This window comes from Hydractinia symbiolongicarpus, chromosome 9, assembly GCF_029227915.1.
Source record: "Hydractinia symbiolongicarpus strain clone_291-10 chromosome 9, HSymV2.1, whole genome shotgun sequence".
NCBI lineage: Eukaryota > Metazoa > Cnidaria > Hydrozoa > Anthoathecata > Hydractiniidae > Hydractinia > Hydractinia symbiolongicarpus.
Window position 1 is genome coordinate 20,865,175 of NC_079883.1, and position 19,068 is coordinate 20,884,242.

The 19,068-nt window shown below is 32.1% G+C and overlaps 3 protein-coding genes across 3 annotated transcripts; all 3 read right to left on the minus strand.

Annotated features, from left to right (window-relative positions):
- Positions 1 to 97: 97 nt before the first annotated feature.
- LOC130656224 (histone-arginine methyltransferase METTL23-like) lies at positions 98 to 8,209 on the minus strand. Its single transcript, XM_057459053.1, has 5 exons — positions 7,855 to 8,209; positions 3,337 to 3,441; positions 1,199 to 1,436; positions 732 to 816; positions 98 to 422 (listed from the first exon to the last, which is right to left on the minus strand). Exons 1-5 carry the CDS (start codon positions 7,930 to 7,932, stop codon positions 269 to 271), a joined length of 660 nt encoding a protein of 219 aa, XP_057315036.1. The 5' UTR covers positions 7,933 to 8,209; the 3' UTR covers positions 98 to 268.
- Positions 8,210 to 8,806: 597 nt separating this feature from the next.
- LOC130656226 (28S ribosomal protein S28, mitochondrial-like) lies at positions 8,807 to 10,000 on the minus strand. Its single transcript, XM_057459055.1, has one exon. It carries the CDS (start codon positions 9,959 to 9,961, stop codon positions 9,467 to 9,469), a length of 495 nt encoding a protein of 164 aa, XP_057315038.1. The 5' UTR covers positions 9,962 to 10,000; the 3' UTR covers positions 8,807 to 9,466.
- Positions 10,001 to 10,537: 537 nt separating this feature from the next.
- Positions 10,538 to 12,568, minus strand: LOC130656225 (protein LZIC-like). The gene is made up of 2 exons (XM_057459054.1): positions 12,426 to 12,568; positions 10,538 to 12,055 (listed from the first exon to the last, which is right to left on the minus strand). The coding sequence occupies exon 2, from the start codon at positions 12,050 to 12,052 to the stop codon at positions 11,483 to 11,485; it is 570 nt and encodes a 189-aa protein (XP_057315037.1). The 5' UTR covers positions 12,053 to 12,055; positions 12,426 to 12,568; the 3' UTR covers positions 10,538 to 11,482.
- Positions 12,569 to 19,068: the final 6,500 nt, after the last annotated feature.

The window sequence follows — 19,068 nt, forward strand, 5'->3', positions numbered from 1 at the left end:
TGCAGAAAATCCTTACATTTTTAGCCACCAGTAGTTTTTAATCTGTCAAGGGATATGCATTCACACTTCATTAAATTCAAATGAAAAGAATAAAAAATCAAATTATCCCACGTATTTGTTGCTGTAAAATATTGTAGCACAAATATTTATTACATATTTAATTTATCAAGATAAGTCTATAAATGACATTTGTTGACAGAAATAATATCAACAATATAGCACTATTTATTTTGCATACCACAATACTCATGCAGCATAATTTTACAAATTACGATCGACATATCTCGAACATTTGAATTACATGATTTGAAGACATGTCAACACCACCAACATATTCACCATCTGCATGAAAATCCTCCAGAGGTATTGATCGACTACTTAGGTTCCATTTCATCAACAACTCTTCAATGGAATAATTGCAACTAAAAACGTCAATTCTTTGGAATCATAAAAATGACACGCTTGATAAAAAACAAAAAATAAGAATAAATTTGCAGCAAATTCCAATTGCTGACGAAGTAAAATGTTATGCAAAATTTTGTCAATAACAGTATATCAATAAACATTTAAGCAGGAGAAGCATGTATATCAAAATGAGTTTGCGTGACTTCAAGTTATACTTGTGTGCATTTACTAAAAAAAAATTCCTAACTTTTATTTTTATCAAAAAACACTCAAAAGTTGAATTCAAGTCTTACAAAAATTACATTTAAAAGAAAAGGAAAGATTACTTTCTTAATTGGTATGTTGTCCAAAATACTGCATTTGGGTTTCGTTCCAAGAGAAAAGAAATTGTAAAGAGGATGTCTTCAAAATCTAAAAAGGGGAATAATAAAATATAAGAAAGTAATGAGCTTTTCAGTTTTTACTAGTACTGCTAATTTTTATAGTATTTTTAAACCACAACAACTGCTAAACAGTGAGAGTATTTAGAATCACATGCTTAAAAATGTATGAACAATTTTGGGTGTACAGTGCAACGTACTTGAAAATGAGATTATGAGGACGTTTTAGTATTCCAAACTTTGTGGTCTCGGTGAAAGGCGACTAGACGTCACTATCCCTGTCAATCTTTTTTAGAAATTTTTAATAAAAAAGGTAGTGTCAAATATCAACATGCTCTTTTTGTTTCAGACAAAAGTTTGTTAAGACCTTGAACTACAAAATGGTGAATTTTAAAACTTTAAATAATTTGAACCTTTTTTGTCATAGAAGCAATCTGAACCCACAATAATATCAACATTGTTTAAATGCAAAATATCTTCTGTGACATTTCCCCAAGTGATTGGAATAATCTTCACATCTATAAGGTCATTCTTCAGACAACACTTTCTACAATTTTCCAAACAATTACGACAGTTTTTAGCATCAGATAGTGTAACATTTGCTCCCAACTTAGCTGCAACAACACCAGCTAGTGCTGTTCCACATCCAATCTAAATATATAATATTAACAAGCATTGTATATTTGTAGGGACATTCATATGCATATCATGCAGACATGATAATGGGCTGCTTCTTTCAGTACTAAGTCTTCAATCTGTCTCACTTATGAGTTCCAAGTGTTCCTGAAATTCAGATTTAATTACCTAGAAGACAGACCATAAAAAAGTAAGCCAGCCATTAAAAATATTACGACTTATTCATTTAGTTATTGTCATTGAAAAATATAAATATTATCATTTTATGAAGAAGCGAGTTATTGTTCATAGACAGGCAATGATAGAAATCATCCTTGGCTATTTATTACTTGAGGAGATAATTAGAGGATCGAAATCAATCAAACGGATCACATCAATTAATTAATTAACTTCTGCATATTCGCTTTCCGAAATGAGGGTGACAATATATCTGATAAGTGGTAATATTTTTAAAGTTATTAAACAGCAATATGAAGCCGTCCATGTTGGTTAAGGTGGGATTGTTAGAAGAAAGATATTCAAATTATCTTAGATTTTCTTTATGTTGTCATCACAACTACATTATTTGCAAAGTGAAAACGAAGAGGAGTTGGAGAATACCACTGCGTGCAAGTTACCAGTAGTTGCAGGAGTGGATTCATCGGAATTACATGGCGAGAAATATTCTGCAAAATAGAAAATACTTCCAATAATATCAAAGTGGCTTATGTTCTTAACAAAAGGGATAAATTATTGTCTGACTCTAATAAGTTTACTAACTGAAGAAATTGTTAAGTGTGGAACAGGCAAATAAAGTATTGTCAAAGGAGGAAGCAGCCAGTCTACAAAACGCAAAACTCCAAAAGGACAACATGACGAAACAGAAACGAATCACACTATCCAAATTGAGAAATGATGATAAAATTGTGACCTTGTCAGCAAAAAAAGGCCAAACCATAGAAGGATTATCTAGATAAATGTTATGACCTGTAACAACAGTCGATAGGCACGCCTCAAAAAATATCCAACAGATATTATCAAGTGACATTAGGAACATCTTGATATGTTTAAATAAGGATGAAAGCATCGAGGATCTTCCAAAAACCAATAACAAGTCCTTTAAAAGCTAGCATAAACATGTGCCAGTAGCTAGCCTGCTACAAAGTTCAGTGAGAGAATTAAGGGAAAAAAGATCTCTTTAAAATTAGCTAATCACATCCTAACATTAGTTTAACAGTTCTCTCATACTGGAGAACTTAACTTTGTCAACCTTGGTAATTCTGAACTGTTATCTGGCAGAAGTTTATAATACCTGTCAATTAATCAGTTCTCCATTCTCTTACAGTTAGCCATAGTACTTTACCGCAAATACTCTATAAAAATTACAATTTGTAAAAAATGTTTTTGGCTTATATTCAAGCATTATGATGTACTTTATCTTCTACCTCCAAATAAATAGGAAATATAAAGGACAGATTATTGTTTACATTTATCTTTTCATTGGTGCTCCATGGATAAGTTCATATGCTGCCACAATTTTTAAGCGCTGTTTTCATAAAATTTAGCATCAGTTTTAAATGACACAGAATTAAATTTCAGTACATAACTAAAATAAGATGTAATTGGTATCTTATTATCAAGCCCTAGCATTATTTCCAAAGTATTCTTAAAATTTCAGAATTGTCAAAGACAAGGACATGTTGGGGTCCATGAAATTTATTGCAAAATAAACTTTTAATGTCACATGCCTTGCTTTTTCAATCACCCACAAAATTAACTTTTAACATTAGCAAATTTTAACAATAAAATTTTAAAGGATTGTGGGCAGTTGCGTAAAAGGAAAATTTCAAAAAAAGTATTTTATATCTTCGACATCTTTAACACATTCCTTTGTGGAGATACATTTGCTGTCCAAATGTGAAACTAAAGATCATACCTCTAATACATTCTTTTTCGTCACTAGATGTTGATTATGAAAAATAAATTGTGCCAATACAGGTGCAGATGGCCATGTAAACAAACCATACTGAGGATCTATAACCTGAAAAACCAAGTAAACAATGTATTTACGAGTAAACTCAAAATAGGTTAAACAGGTAAGAGGAAAATTAATATACTCCTATGGTTTTCTACAGTTTGCTATTATTTTTTGATTTGTTTTGTTTAAAGCTAAATTGATAAAAGCTGATTCTTAATATTTTTATAGTAAGGTTCACTTAAAAAAAAAACCTTGCACATTACCCATCTTTTCACACATTAACCTATCCTCCAGCATAAAAATGTGAGTCGGAAGTTGATTTTTACGATTTCCAACAAATTCCTATAATGTGCAGGTTATATAAAAAGTTTTATATTTTTTGTCATTGATTGTAAAATTAAAGTTTACACACTTACTGCTAAAAGAAAAGTCAATGTTTCTTTTTTTTAACAGAATCATTTTGTGTGTTGCTTTTCGTCCATTTATAGTGCTAACAACTTTACACAATTATGCAGAATGAAACAGAGCAGACATTGTGCAACTCACACAGCATATGTGGTGGACTGAGAAGATAGTAAGATATAAAAAAGACAGGGCGGCAGTTGTTATTTTGTTGTTTTTGACAAAATATCATCAAAAATAAAAATTTAAAATTTAGTCTTTAGATGTGTTCTTCGACAACTATCTCTAATCTCTGCTCTAACCCATCATTAATTCGTTTTTAAGGAGTTATAGTCTACAGTGCAGATTGCGAGTAACTATACACAAGTATACAAGTACGGTGCACTAAATGCAGAGTACAGTGCAAGACAAGTACGAGTAATCGGCGAGTATACTACTCCATACCCTCGAGTATAGCCTCTTGCGCATGCGAGTACAATAAGTGAATGATTTGTGAGTATGTGTGCGAGTATAAGATAAGGAACAGGAATTCGTTGTAGCATAATTTTTATCAATAGCTCACATTTGTCTGCTAGCGAGTACTGTGTGTATACAGTAGTAAAAATGTGCGAATATTTTTTGGCATACTCATTATACTCGTCGCGTACTTGTGGAATACCCACGAAAGAAATTACTCGTACTGTAGTTAAATACTCGTGTATACTTACTTGCGATCGGCACTGTAATTGTCGTTTAATTTTTCCACAAACTATTGTTTCGTATTTATACAGTGCTTTGTGAAGTCAATTTTTAAGTTGTGTAAAGTTTAAGGAAATCTGGAGATGAATTATCAAAACATTTTTTAACACTATATCCCTGTCTATTCTTTTTATTGTTTATAAGCAGGTACCGAACTCAAACCGATGAAAAAAAGATTTACTGAAGGATGTTGTGATTCAAGCTATGGGGACACGGCAACAATTTTTATGTGATTACAACAACAAAAAATTTTGTTGCAATCGCATGCAAAGATGTTTCCGTGTCGCACGAGTTCCAGCACATGAAACCAAATTTATGAAAATGAAAGCAAAACAAGTGTGACAGTGATTAATGATGGCCGTCTCAGTTAATCGAAGTATAATAATCGCTTCTATTACACTTCTTCTGGATGAAGAAGAAACAAAGAAAAAACAATCCAAACGATCTATTTGGACAAGGCCATGGTTACAACGATTTGTTTTCGGTATAAAATTTAATAAGTTCATTTTTTCTTTTTCCGAAGGTTTTTGCTTCGCTTGATCTTCCGCCATGTGGAAGTCTTGTCTAGTCTTTTCTAATTTGTTGTGATTGAAAAACTTTTGTTTTGATTTGTTTTTAAACGAATTTGATTGGTTAAATTAAAAAATGTTGCAAAAATTCTCCTCAAAGTGCGGGGACATGAGAAATTTCTTGATCCTCATTGCAACATGAAAATTTTGTTGCAGCAACCAAAAAAAAAATTCAAATTGATTTGAATTTTTTTTTGTTGCAGCAACAAAAATTTTGAGCGAAAAATGTTGCAGAATGAGGATATTTGATGTGGGGACACAGTGAAACATTTTCATGCGATTGCAACAAAATAATTTTTTTGCTGCAATTGCATGAAAATTGTTGCCGTGTCCCGTTAGCTTCACTGTCACAAAATATGCTGGGATGATACTAAATGTATAAAATTGAGGCAGGTAAAGTTTAGCATATTCCATGCTCATGTTAGATTGTTCCAGTACTCATCTAAATGCAAATGTCTGCAAAATGTTTGAGAAATGAGTAGAAAACAGCCATTGCAGAATTCCTATCCCATTAATGATATTTTAACACCTTATTTAACTTTTATCATCAATATTTGACTTGAATAATTTTTTCCAAAATGAATTAAAATTTGCTGGGTTTATTTCTATATATAAAATGTGTGATCGCAGTGAGAAACAAAACTATAGATCTGTCAAATTTTTTTTAAAAATCAGTCCTGTGCCAAGTAAATGCTCTTATGTCTAATAAGCTTAATCCCTGTCTTGTAGGGTTTAGAAAAGGTTCCAACACCCAGTATGCACCCAGAATAATCAAAAAATGAAAGAGTGTGTTAGAAAAAAGGGTGTTGTTGGTGCTGTTCTGATGAATCTTTCAGAGGCGTTTGATATGATTAATCATATTCTCCTCATTGCAAAACTTCATGCCTAAAGCTTTGCTAAATTTGCATTGTGTTTTATTCATTCAACACTTATTTCAACACTTGTTTTAACACTCCTCCCTCCCTTCTTGCTGGAGTTCCCCAAGAATCTATTCTTGGTCCACCTTTTTCAATATTTTCATAAACAATTTGTTCTGGTTATTTAATTTTCCGAACTTTGTAATTTTGCAAATGATAATTTGTTACATGATTGCAATGATACCTTAAAACATGTTAAAAATATATTACTTATTGATTTACCAATAGTGCATAATTGATTTCATAAAAATGTTTTAGTTATTTTAATGAAAATCAATAAGGTAGTTGGGAACATTTGTAGCAAGTAGGAAAGTAAATATACTTCAGTGGATCTGCCCCTTCAGACAATAAAAAGAGAGTGATATTCAATACTCTCATTCTTTCTCTTTCTCCTACTGTCCATTTGATATGAATGTTCTATGGACGTGTCATAAATAATTGCATCAATCATATCCACAAGTGTTATTTACGAACACCAATGAAGTATAGCAAATGATGTTACCATTCATGTCGACAAAATCTATGTCTTGAACGATTTGTTTATGGTAGGGGTTTATTTTCATGCAAAATTTGAACTTGAACTCTCTAAATTGTTGAGCCTCATACTTTTTAATATTATAATTATTATTTTTTCTTTGTATAGTCTATTTAAATTTAGTTTATAACTATTGTAAAATTGATTTTAAAAAATGAAATACATACAAGATATTTCAGTCAGCAGGGCATATAAAACGAAAATTTAAGAGAGCTGGGAAAAGTGGATAACGAAAAAAATTGTATCTTCACCACTAATTGGAAAATAAAAAGAGTCACCCATGCTGAAGTGTCTCCAATTACTGTAAAAAAAAAAAAAAGAATGGTTCCAGAAAGGCTGGAATTACTGATAACATTGACAATAATTTCAATCAGTCTAACGATGGAAATGATGACATTGAATTTTCGTTGGATGGAGGTTGCCTAATAATTCAGTCATTTTTTATAGATGTTTTTGCTAGTTCTTCAGAGACCAACGGTTTTAACAGGTTTTCGAGCAGTGACAAGAATAGCAACGAAAATTCAAAAACAAAAACATTCTTTATACTTTGTATTGTTCCACTCAACAACTGTTAAAAATATCTTTGTTTTTGTGCATTGCAATAATTTTAAAAACTAGTGGGTGGCCATCACTTTTATACCACATTGTCGCGTCCCACTACTTGTGGTACCATTTTGCGTGACAAACAGACAGACATATACAGGTATTGTAATACAGATAAAAGGTAACAGCAAGAAAAATTGTGCAACATTTCTTTTTTAATTTGTTAACAAACTTCTTTGATGAATGAGTAACAATGTACAATCAGGTGATCGAAAAAAAGGGAGGTTTGAAAACGTCTGTTGCATGTAACCAGAACACAAATAAAACATAATCTTTTAAAAGGTTTTATACTCTTCACTAAAACATGAACCTTTTTTAATAAATCAAAAGAAGCTTTTCTTTAAATAGCTAAAAATACTTCAAATGTCGGCTTCATTGTACCATTTTTTGTCAATTTCAACTTGTGAAGCCTTATTTTGCAATTTACCTGGTATTAAACCAGTATGTACCTCTTCATTAGGTGAAACTGATTTGTAGTAATAATGGTATACACCAAACGCATTTTCCATTTTTTACATCACTTAGATATTTTTTTAAACAAATTTTAAATATTATTTTTCAGTGCTTATTAAAGCTAAAGCAAAGCTAGCTTTAGGAGTGTGTGTGGGAATAGAAACACGCACATGTAATTGCAAGTCATTCTTGACCAAATTTGGTTTATAAAACTGAAGATATTTTTCAATAACGAGACATGCATACAAAATATTCTTACCTCTGTTATTGTCACATCAAGTTCTTTAACTTTACCATTATTGTGTGAGGAAAAATGAAAGAGTTTGTATGCTTGCATTTACATCACTTGATGATATATAATAATAAACAAAGTGTCATAGCAGCTAATATGAATCAAAAGTAAAAATGTAAAAAAAAAAAAAACACCTGTACATGTAATTATTCTGATTAGAGCTTTATATTTTTTGGAAAGGACAAGAAAATTCAGCTACTTTGATGGTCAGGGCGTTAGCTACAGCCCTCCCAATGTTAATTCTTCTTAACATCAGTCAGTCATTATCTTGTTTTTAACTGGCCTGCTATTTTTAGTTCTTTAACTCACTTGTTTTTACCAAATGTGCAAGCATTGGTCTTTATTTTTTACGTATGCTTGGTGCGTGCTCGACAAATAAAGTATAAGAAATTGTCAGGTAGATTCTGAGAAATAATTAAAAAGTCATTGGAAAAAATGTTTGATTGGAAAAGTCAGCGTATTTTAAATTGAAAATTGCCTTTCTGTCAGTAAAAATAAAGACTAGCTAATACCCTGATGATTTTTTATGTGTTTGAAAGATTAAAAACTCAAGTATTCTACAACTTATACATTTTTTTTTAGAAAAATATGATTTTAAAATATGTTAATAAACGTTGAGACATTATTCGTTTTCATAATCCTCTTCTGGGGAAAACTTTATCAAAAAGCTCATCACATGAATTTTTAAAATGACAAAATGACTATCTGGAGAACTAAGCCACACCATTATGCTTATCATACACTTAAATCAGAACCTATATATGATTAAAAACATTACACTCATCAACATGCAAAAAATAAGCTATCCTGTTGTTCAAATATCATGGTTTTTTTCACCAGATCTCATTGCAAGCAACAAATTAGATTTTGGGTGTTGCCCATTTTGCTAATCTTCTAAGATTCTTACACTCATTTATGCTCTAGGTAACTTATACATTTTAAAAATAACACATTTTTCTTAAAATACAAACTTATAGGTATGAACATAAAGAGCTCCTGTAAGAAAAAAATAATTTAGAACCAAAAATGCTGGGAAATGCCATGCATAAATTACCCTACATTGAGTATGAATGAACATATTTTTGTCATTACCTTAGTTTGACCTAATAACTAACAAAATACAGTAATGCATAAAAACTTTGTTCCTACCAAAAGTTACAATTCAGACCATTCATATATTTTTATGTAGGTAATATATATATAAACAACTAAATATAAGTGCCTATAGGTTGTATTTTAAAAATTTAATCCCAAAGAAAAAGAGAGAGAACTTATTCAGAAGGGATAGGCAGGGGTTCCTTATTTGACTCAAGAACTCGAGAAAAAAATACCATATACAATCAAGTTTTCAGATGAAATGTAACGTAAATCAGCATTTATTATAAAACATACTAAAATCAATATAACATATATATAACATAATGTCTTTGTCTATATTTATTTAAAAATATTTATGCACTCTGCCCCTTATTTAAATAAGTACCTCGTCTAAAGGGTGCTCACTGTTGTTGTTCACCAGGAGTTTTTATTCAAACACGGTAATACAAAATGAGCATGCACAAACCAAGGAAGATAGTTACTATAAAACAGACTCAGAAACTTCATTATAAGGTCCAAGCAACACTGCATCTGCTTCGCATAAAGTAATGTGTCTTTTATCACCAAGAAATGCACCTGTCATTTCAAACTTATTCAATATCAGACGAACTTTAGATCCTTTTACATAAAATTCTTCATTATGTTTAGGTCGTTTCACAACAGCCTCAAATTTTGCACCAAAATCAATATATAAATCATCATTGCAGACTTCAACTACTTTTCCAATGGCACATTTTCCAGCAGGTCTTCCAAATTTTATTAATCGAGAATCATCAAGAAGTTCTTGAAAAGTCTTTTCTTTTTCATGGTTTTGAACAGGCAAGTCCGTTATATCCTCATTATAAACTTCTTGACCAACCTTGTTATCAACTTTTGTAACAATAGTTTTTTGTAATAAATTTTGTGTAGTGACTATTGAAATATTGGAAAGAAAAGGGCGCCATACAGAATGTTGTAGAATAATTCTTAAACCCATTGTACAAAATATCTAAAACAAAAATCACACAATTTACAGACATAATCTAGAGGTAATTTTCAAGATAAATAGTAGTTGGTCTGAAGAGAAATGGCTATCTTACAAGCAAAAAATAAACAAGATCCAAAATAAAGTTTTTTAACTCACAGACTATCATAGTCATAAATATAGCTCAATGCATTTCTTTTTCAAATTTCAAATTGTTTTTTCAAAAGAGGTAAATTCTGAAAAATAAAATTTATGCAAAAGCATTTTTCTTATTGCTTATGGAAGGTGGTGAAGCTGACAAACAAAATATAACATATATGGCTTGTTAATTAATTTAGAGAGGTTTAGTTAGTGTTTTAAGCAGAGATAAGGATTTACTTGAAATTGAAAAAGCACTAAATATTCAAAACTTGTTAAAAAGAAAAATCTTAAAAAAGGGTGATTTTTAATTTTTTAGCCTGTGTTAATCTTTTTTCAAGAAACCAATTGATGATTGCTTATTTTCGGCTCTTAATGATTTTCTAAATAATTTGCACTTTTTAAACTGGGCAGGAAAAAAATCAGTAAACAAAAATAAAAGTTTAGAAGAAACTTAATAAGTATTTATTTTTAAGCAAGAAAAAAAGTATTGCCTGACAAAAAATCATAATAATAGTGCACAAAAAATACAATTATAACATTACAACAAAAATTTGTTTACATCGTAAGTAAAAAAAAAGGCACAAGAAAATTTCTACAAAGCCAACATGCTGCTCAGTTTATAGAATTACATTTTTTTTCACTCATGGATCATTATTCTGAGGTTTCCCTAGTTGACTGATTATAGCAGTTTGTTTGTTTGCTGTTTGTTTTTGAATTTTTTAAATGGCAGCTTTTCTAATTCACTTCAGAACTCTGCTATTGCTGATGTGTTAACAAAGCAAGCACGTAAATAACATATCATGTAGCAATATTTTGCTAAAGGAAAAAAAATTGAATTAGAAAGACGGCCTAACCATGACAAGAAATGGCTTAAATTTAACATGCTAATAAACATTGTATCCTTCAGTTACAAAAATGATATGTGCTTTATTAAAAAATATCTATATCATAATACCCGTATGCGTCTGTCTGTCACGCAGAATGGTACCGCAAGTAGACGCACACAATGCGATATAAAATGAACGGGCAACCTGTGGACTTTTCCACTGGCTACCGACTAGTTGTATTGTAATATTACAATCTTATTTTTAAAATCTTTGACTTAGTTTTTGTTAAAACTGACAAGGAAACACTAAAAAATTGATGGAAACCTTCAAAAAATCATAAATCTCAATTAACAGAACAGCCAAAACATTTTGTCCTGTTAATGATAATGATGATAATGTCTCTTGTATTTATGTCCTGCCAAAAAAATGAACAAGGTATAATTAAATAAAAAGTGTGATCACAGTACTATATATTGTAATTTAAATGATTTATAATTTAGATAGATTAATTTAAAGAGCATAAATGTTTAGTTACAAAAAAAGAAATCTTTGAGTTGTATAGTGATCAGTTTTGACTTTGTTTCACCTCACTTCCAGCCATTTTTAAAACTTTGTCGCTGCCAACATTGTCAGTAACTTTCTCAAACTTGCTCAAAGCTTCATTAGAGTTCTTTTGCATAAATTCAACCTCAGTCGGTGTTAAAGTTTCACCAAGTTTTTTCAGTGCAGTTAAAATCTCTACACCTTGTTGGCAATACGATGCATTAGTCAGTTTTCCCAAACTAACATCTCTTTGCATTTGAGCTAGTTTTTGCCTTAACTGATCAGGCTGCTTTTTCGCAAACATTCGTATGACTTCTGGGGTTTTAAATGCTTCAGAAATAGCAGCTTGTATTGCCAGTTGCATACCGTTAAACTGGTCAACCAAGGTCATGTCTCCAGCCATCATCTTTTTTAATGATGCATCAAACTCACGAAGTTGTTCCAGTGTTTCTTTTTTTGTTTCTTCATATTCGCCATCATCAAGGTCTTCTTTACATTCTTCCAAATCACTGAGCTGATTCACAAGTCGATCTAGTTGTTCTTCCAAGTTATGTTTTAACTTTTCGGTCTCACTTTTTCCTCTGGATGCCATTTCCTGCACAATACATAAAAAACTGGGTTAGCTTTATTCCAGAATGCAAGGAAATAAAATAAATCACTTTTAAACTTAAATTTGGGTCATGCTGATGTCTAGGAGAGATATTTCAACACATGGAAATTAAAAAAAGTTTTTTGGTCGTATAATAAATATTTCATGTAGCTAAAAGGATGGTTCAATTATTATATAAACTGTATATACAATCTATATAGCAGCAAATAAATACTACTACTACTGTCTACTACTACTACTGGCAAATAAACAGGCCAATGGAAAGATAGCTGGCTATCAATCATTTTTGTGGGTGGAAAACTTGCATGGCAACATTGCATGACAAAAAGCATTGAAACTCTGCTTTCTTACTTACAGCTAAAGCTATGTAGAACGTTAATTTTCTGGCTTAATTGGAAATAAAGAAACATTTATGGGATATGAATCAAAGTACAGCCAGCCGGCTAAGCCAACCTGTCACTCGCTGGCCATGCTGTTATCTAAAAGTACAAGTTAATTTATGTACCTCTTATCGGTTAAAATTTCGTCGGTCAAAATTTTTCGTCGGTTATAAAATTTCGTCACTTTTAACCGACGAAAAGTTTTAATTCCCTTTCAGAAGAAAACAGTTTCTTAGTTTTTTTACTTATATTTGACAAAACAAATGCTTATCAATAATAATAGAAGTGTTTTTTTCTTCATTTTCAAGACATTCTTCGCTTTCTTAGAGAAAACTTACTTATGTTTTTTGAAATTTTAGTTTTTTTATCTTTCCTCCTAATAACTCATTTTTATGGCTCGTCGGTCAAAATTTTTAGTCGGTTATAAAGTTTTGTCGGTCAAAACATTTCGTCGGTTATAAAATTTCGCTGGTGAAAAGTGACAATTTTTTTTCTTCAAATTTCGTTACTTTCGTCACGACGAAATTTTAACCGATAAAGTATACCATATTCTCTCTATTTAACGCCCCTTCTCCAATAACGCCAACCCTAAAACATCAAAAACCGTAATAAACGCCCCTCTCTATTTAACGCCCCTTTCATAATTAACACCCACCGTTATTTTATGTAAAGGGATTGTCTATTCGAATTTTACACTTAAATCAAATAAAGGTTCGTGTCTAAATGATTGTTGTGCGACGTTCTCGTGGATCCTTTTTATCGCTTCTCTGTACATCATGTGTTTCCAATAAATTCGTAACGACATTAGACAATAATCGAGATATTTCAGTCTTGCGTTTTTACTTTCACAAACTGAAAATAGTTATACATACTAACTCAACGATAGTTCTGTAGCCTATAGCAGACCTTCCCATCGTAGCTTTTAGTACGTAGTCATCCCTTTCTTTGATGTACCGATGATGTCAGAAAAGATAGGGTCGAGGTTGATAATACTAGATTCACATAGAATTGTGCATCTTTTAGCGATAAAGTAATATTACAATTATTTACAATATTATGTGTGATTGTATTGGTTAAGGCCTACCTACAGGGGTAATACTTATACAGCGATAGAGAGTATTGTTACAGTTATGCAAAATATTATGCCATATTACGTTGGTTATAGCTTATCTACAGGAAAAATATAAATCTCTATATTAATAAGGATTATCATTACGGTAATGTGGAATATTATTATTATTATGGCACATTATGATTGCTAGGATAATGAGAGTTTGGGTGATTGAGTGGGGGAATGTCGGGCTTTTTGTGTCGGTACAGCTATGAAGCAGTATTACTTTTTGTTGTAGGTCGTGTGTCGGGTTTACTTAGCCCGGTGCTAAATGGAGTAGTTAATGTGAAAGCCGTAAACGCCAAGTCAGGAAAGACAATGTTTTAATTACTTTTGATTATTTTTTTTTTACTATAATTAGTTGAGCAACAATAAAAATACCAGTGACTTTTCTGCCCTTAATACAGAGTCCAGAATGCTTTCACACATTCTTAAAATCGTCCTCCGCAGTTTTTGCATTTACCCATTTGTTTGTCTAGTCACAAAAACCAGTCTGAAAGCAGGCCCTGGCTAAATGGAGCTGCGCGCATCGATGTTACGTTTCAGCGCTAATTAGAACTCAGTCCATTTTTCAGCGCTAATTAGAACTCAGTCCATCTTATCTTTTAATCTTACCAACGGTAAGATTAAAATTAATTTACAGTTTTCTGATAATATTGGGTCGAAATTAACTGTAAATAACTATAAGTATGGCAATTTTTTTATCCAAATCTTGATGAAGAAAGGCTTAATGTTCAATAATAGTTAGCATTTACAAAAACTTTATATATATATAGTCGTATAAATATACAGGCCAGGGTAAGCTGACATGGGAGGAGGTGTGACCTACATAAGTAGGTTAATCAGGAGACGTCTTTAAAATTCTTCTCTGTGTAGTATTATAGGTTTTGGTATGATTCGCCATGAAAATTGATGGGTTAAAAAAGTAAAAAAAAAACAAGTTAAAATAAAGCAAAAAAATTTGTTTGATCTATTAGTACCAATATGCTATTTATTTTGTATATACTGACTGAATAATTGTACCATAGTAACATTTTATATGCACTGACGATGGTTTTATACCAAAAAGCTTTTTCTTTATTTTAACTTGTTTGTTTTTACTTTTTTAACCCATCATATTATAGGTTTGTCTGTGTAATTATCCCCCCTCACACACAATACATCGTGTACCTATGCATGTTTACTTGAAAATACACACTAGCTTGCTATGTATATTACTAGACAATCACTGGCTACTACGCTAGCTACTATTATAAAATAAAGGTAATATTATTGAGCAAGTTTTGAACACTTTAAATTAGTCCACAATTTAGTCAATAAAAAAGCAGGCGATACATCATCAATTTTGTCAAATTTAATTGTTGATTTAAAATATGTAAACAGCAAATACATTGTACATCTGATCTGATCAAATTCAGGCCCGGCAGAAGCATTACGGCAACGCCGGCTTTGGCCGCAGGACTTTTTTGCTGCCAAGATATGTTTTTTTCACTTTATAGGAGTATAAATATATTGACAAAATTTTATTTTGGAAATTCATTTTCAATATTTTTCTTTTACACAACACATAAAATGCGCGTTATTTAAACAAATCACAAGGGGTTGTTAGGGGTTTGTCGGTATATCAAAGAATTTCGTTTCAAAAAGACATATGAACAAGAAATTGAAAAATGGTGAAATTATCATCTGCTTCAGAAATAGGAAATATACAAAAGTTATAACAAAATAATAAATTTATAAAGGCTATTTATTTGAGGCCAGAGCATATTGTAAAAAAAATAATAAAACAAAAGGATAAATGGGAAATCATTGGATTGCATTCAAAAAAAAACACTTTCGTTTGTTTTGTTCGTGGACGTTTGTTCGCTTGTTGATGGTGAAGTAAAAACTTAATTATGTGAATGTGAATTTAATTTTTTAATCATAGCGAAAAGAAAGTTTGAAGGCGTTCCAGAAATTGGCGAAAATCCGAATCAACCTAAACAGTTTCGTTTTCCAGATCGTAAATTTGGAAGTACGTAGAGTTTTTTGCAGTTATGGTCGATGAAACAGCGGATGTATCGAACACTGAACAACTTGTTTTATGCATAAGGTTGGTAGATGACAATTTGAATGCCCATGAAGAACTCATTGGACTGCATTTATTAAAGGTCACCAATGCTGATACTATCGTTGCCGTGATTAAAGATATATTGCTGCGTATGAACGTTTCTTTGAACAAATGCCGTAGCCAATGTCGTGATGGATGTTCGACAATGAAGGGAAAGAAATCTGGAGTCGCAAAGGAGATCAAAGACATGGAGGAGAAAGCTTTATTTACTCGTTGCTACACACACTCACTCCACTTAACAGTAGGTGACGCAATAAAGAACAGTAAAGTGATGAAGGATGCTCTCGAAACGACATTTGAAATTACAAAGCTGATTAAAAAATCACCAAAGAGAGACGCCAAACTTGATGCCATCAAGAAGGAAGCTGTAACCATCAACTCCGACGAGAATCGAATTGAAACTACAACGTTGTTATGTCAAACTCGCTGGACAGTTCGTGCCAAATCCTTAGGAAGCATATTGAGCAATAAGGACACTTTGGGAGTGGGCTGTTAATAATTGTTCAGATATCAAAATGGAAGCTCGCATCCGGGGTGTTGATGCTTACATGAGAACATTCCGCTATGTTTTTGGTGTTTATTTGGGAGAACTTATCTTGTCTCATAGTGACAATTTAAGTAAAACACTTCAAAGTTCTACTCTATCAGCTGTACAGGGTCAAGATTGTGCCAATTTGACTATCAAAGTATTGGAAAAGTTGAGAAGCGAGGAAAATTTTGATCTTTTCTGGGAGAATGTCAGCTTAAATGGACCGAAACTTTCAAGAAAACGCGGTGCTCCGAAAAGTTTGTGGACCTGCCAAGCCAACTCAAATTGATAAACCAAAAAATCTCTACCGCAAGCACTATTACGAAGCCCTGGATCATGTTGTGAATTGCATCAAAGAAAGATTCAACCAAGAAGATTATCGAAAATATGCTGCGTTGCAAGAGCTTATTCTCAAAGCTGCCAGAAAACGGCCGTTCTCTACCGAGTTGGAGGAGGTACTACAGTTTTACAACAGCGATTTCGATGGATCTCTTTTGAAGTCACAGTTAACAATGTTCGAGGAAGACTTTCCCAAAATTACTTCAGATGTAAATTTCACTGGTGAAGTATTTGAAAAGTCTTCATTTGGCAAAAAAAAAAACACTTTTCTCTGAAGTATTTCGTCTCGCAAAATTAATTCTGGTTTGCCCAGCGACAAATGCCACAAGTGAACGGTCGTTTAGTGCACTGCGCCTTGCCAAAATGTACATGCAAAGTACAATGACCCAAAAATGTCTGAATCATATCATGATGTTACACGTACAGAAAGATCGAACTGATGCGTTAGATCTCGTTGATGTTGCTAATATATTTGTGAGTGGATCCGAGCACCGTCTTTCAATTTTCGGTAAATTTCAAGAAACTGACAAAAGAAAAGCAAACGTTCTTGTAAAAACAAAAAAAACACAAGTATCTTTTTAGCAATCATTTTAGTGTTTAGTTTATATATAGGGTGTCCGGAAAAAAAACGGAACGACATGGGTTACTCGAAAGTGTTAACATATGCCACAGTTCAAAATTAAAAAACCTGTCTGGTCACAAAGTTTGATACTCAAAGACGTGCAATTGTTAATTTAATCACTTTTTAATGTCAAATTGAATTGCAAATTCTTTCATAAAAGAAAATAAAGATGTATAGATTAGGCGATGTTTTCGATCAACTCAAAACATTCCGCTTTTTTGCGGACAATCTGCACGGTAGTTTTGTATTTTCATTTTCAAAATAGAAATTTCAATTAAAAATAGCTTGCTATCTATGCATAAATTGAGTGAATTCCTATTTTCTGGAGGAATATAGGGAGATGTTTGTCCGATGTATTTGAAATATAATCAATGATGCTTTTGTATCTCAAACTTTAACCGTATATAGGCAGGCATTCCTCAAATTTCAAAATTATAGTTTCATTTGAAGTCTCTTCTTTATGCGCAATGTAATATACACTACTAATCGTTACATTTTAAACCAATTTAGCCTCGTAAATAGGCTAAAAAAATTTCTAAGGGGGCTTTGCCCGCTAAAACCCCCCACTGGAAGGCTTACAGCGCTCGCTACCGCCGCATGAACTTTGCACTGCTTCCGCCGGGCCTGAAATTTGATGTAATTTGAAGAAGCTAAACGGTAGAGGTACTTTCGATAAATCGAAAAAAGTGAAATGTTGAAATTTTAAAATACCGAATATCAAGTGAATGAAGAAAATCACGATAGATAGATATTTCGCCTATAATCAAAGCTCGCGTATCGTTTATAATTAAATGGCTGGAGCAAGTAGAAGGCATTGAACCTTTTCACCAAGCCCCTTGTTGTTGAGTATTATATGCTAATAAATGTTATTGTATATTCATATTATTATTTACAACTGCATATAAAATGTATATTTATATAAATTAAGCGTCCTTATCTATATTATAATACCCGTATACGTCTGTCTGTCCGTCCGTCCGTCCGTCCGTCTGTCACGCAAAATGGTAGCTTAGCTGCGCATGTAGCGAGACGCACGCAATGCGGTATAAAAAGGACGGGCGAACCCGTGGATTTTTCCACGGGCTAACGACTAGTTTATTATTATTTCCACCTAGACACTCTGACATACAAACGCCAATCGTTTGTCTTGTAGCTACTAAAAATATTTGCTTGCATTAAGATCACTATTAGAAATTTCTAACTTAGTCACATATAATTAGCATTAATTAACATAACTAACATTTCAAAAAATCGAAAAAAGTAAAATGTTAAACGCGTTTAAAAAAATGTTGAATACCAAGTTAATGAAGAAAATCATGATGATCAAATTGGTCGAATTCGACAAAGCGTATTGTTTATCGCCTTTTTAAGAATCAAATAAGAACAACTAAGTAAAAAAAACTTTTTGCATGGGTGGCTTTGATGTGGATTCTTCATTCACCAATATACAATTGAAGGAGACTGTTGACTTATTAATTTGTTGTTTGAAGATTCAAGATTAAGTAAGATCGACTTTAAGAACCTTCTCCAAAAATTTTACTTTTGCGGTTGCAGCATGATTACGGAATTAGCGGCATTTTTATTTCGCGGTTTAAGAAAAAACATGGATTTCGCGACATTATAATCTCTCGATTCAGATTTTTTTGCTTTGCATGTGTCGCAATTAGTTAACCCAGAAATAAAAGCAAAGAATTATATGCATCTATAGTAACTATTCTGTAAATTCAGCAAATGCGTAGGTAAAGTTTCGTTGTGGCTCAAAAACCTTGTCATCTTTGTTATCACTGTCATCATTGAATGCGTGAGGGCCATATCTCAGGAGTTGTCGCTCGTTGTCTGTCATTTCCAAGAATGGCCAGATATCAGTTTCAGATTTTACCTCTGACATCCAAGGGGCGAAATCTACA

Coding starts and splice junctions, on each gene's coding strand:
- LOC130656225 (XM_057459054.1), bottom strand. CDS start 12,052: ATGGCATCCAGAGGAAAAAGTGAGACCGAAAAGTTAAAACATAACTTG.
- LOC130656224 (XM_057459053.1), bottom strand. CDS start 7,932: ATGCAAGCATACAAACTCTTTCATTTTTCCTCACACAATAATGGTAAA. Junction 817..1,198: donor TTGCTTCTATGACAAAAAAG/GTTCAAATTATT, acceptor TCCCCTTTTTAG/ATTTTGAAGACATCCTCTTT. Junction 423..731: donor ACAACATACCAATTAAGAAA/GTAATCTTTCCT, acceptor TGACGTTTTTAG/TTGCAATTATTCCATTGAAG.
- LOC130656226 (XM_057459055.1), bottom strand. CDS start 9,961: ATGGGTTTAAGAATTATTCTACAACATTCTGTATGGCGCCCTTTTCTT.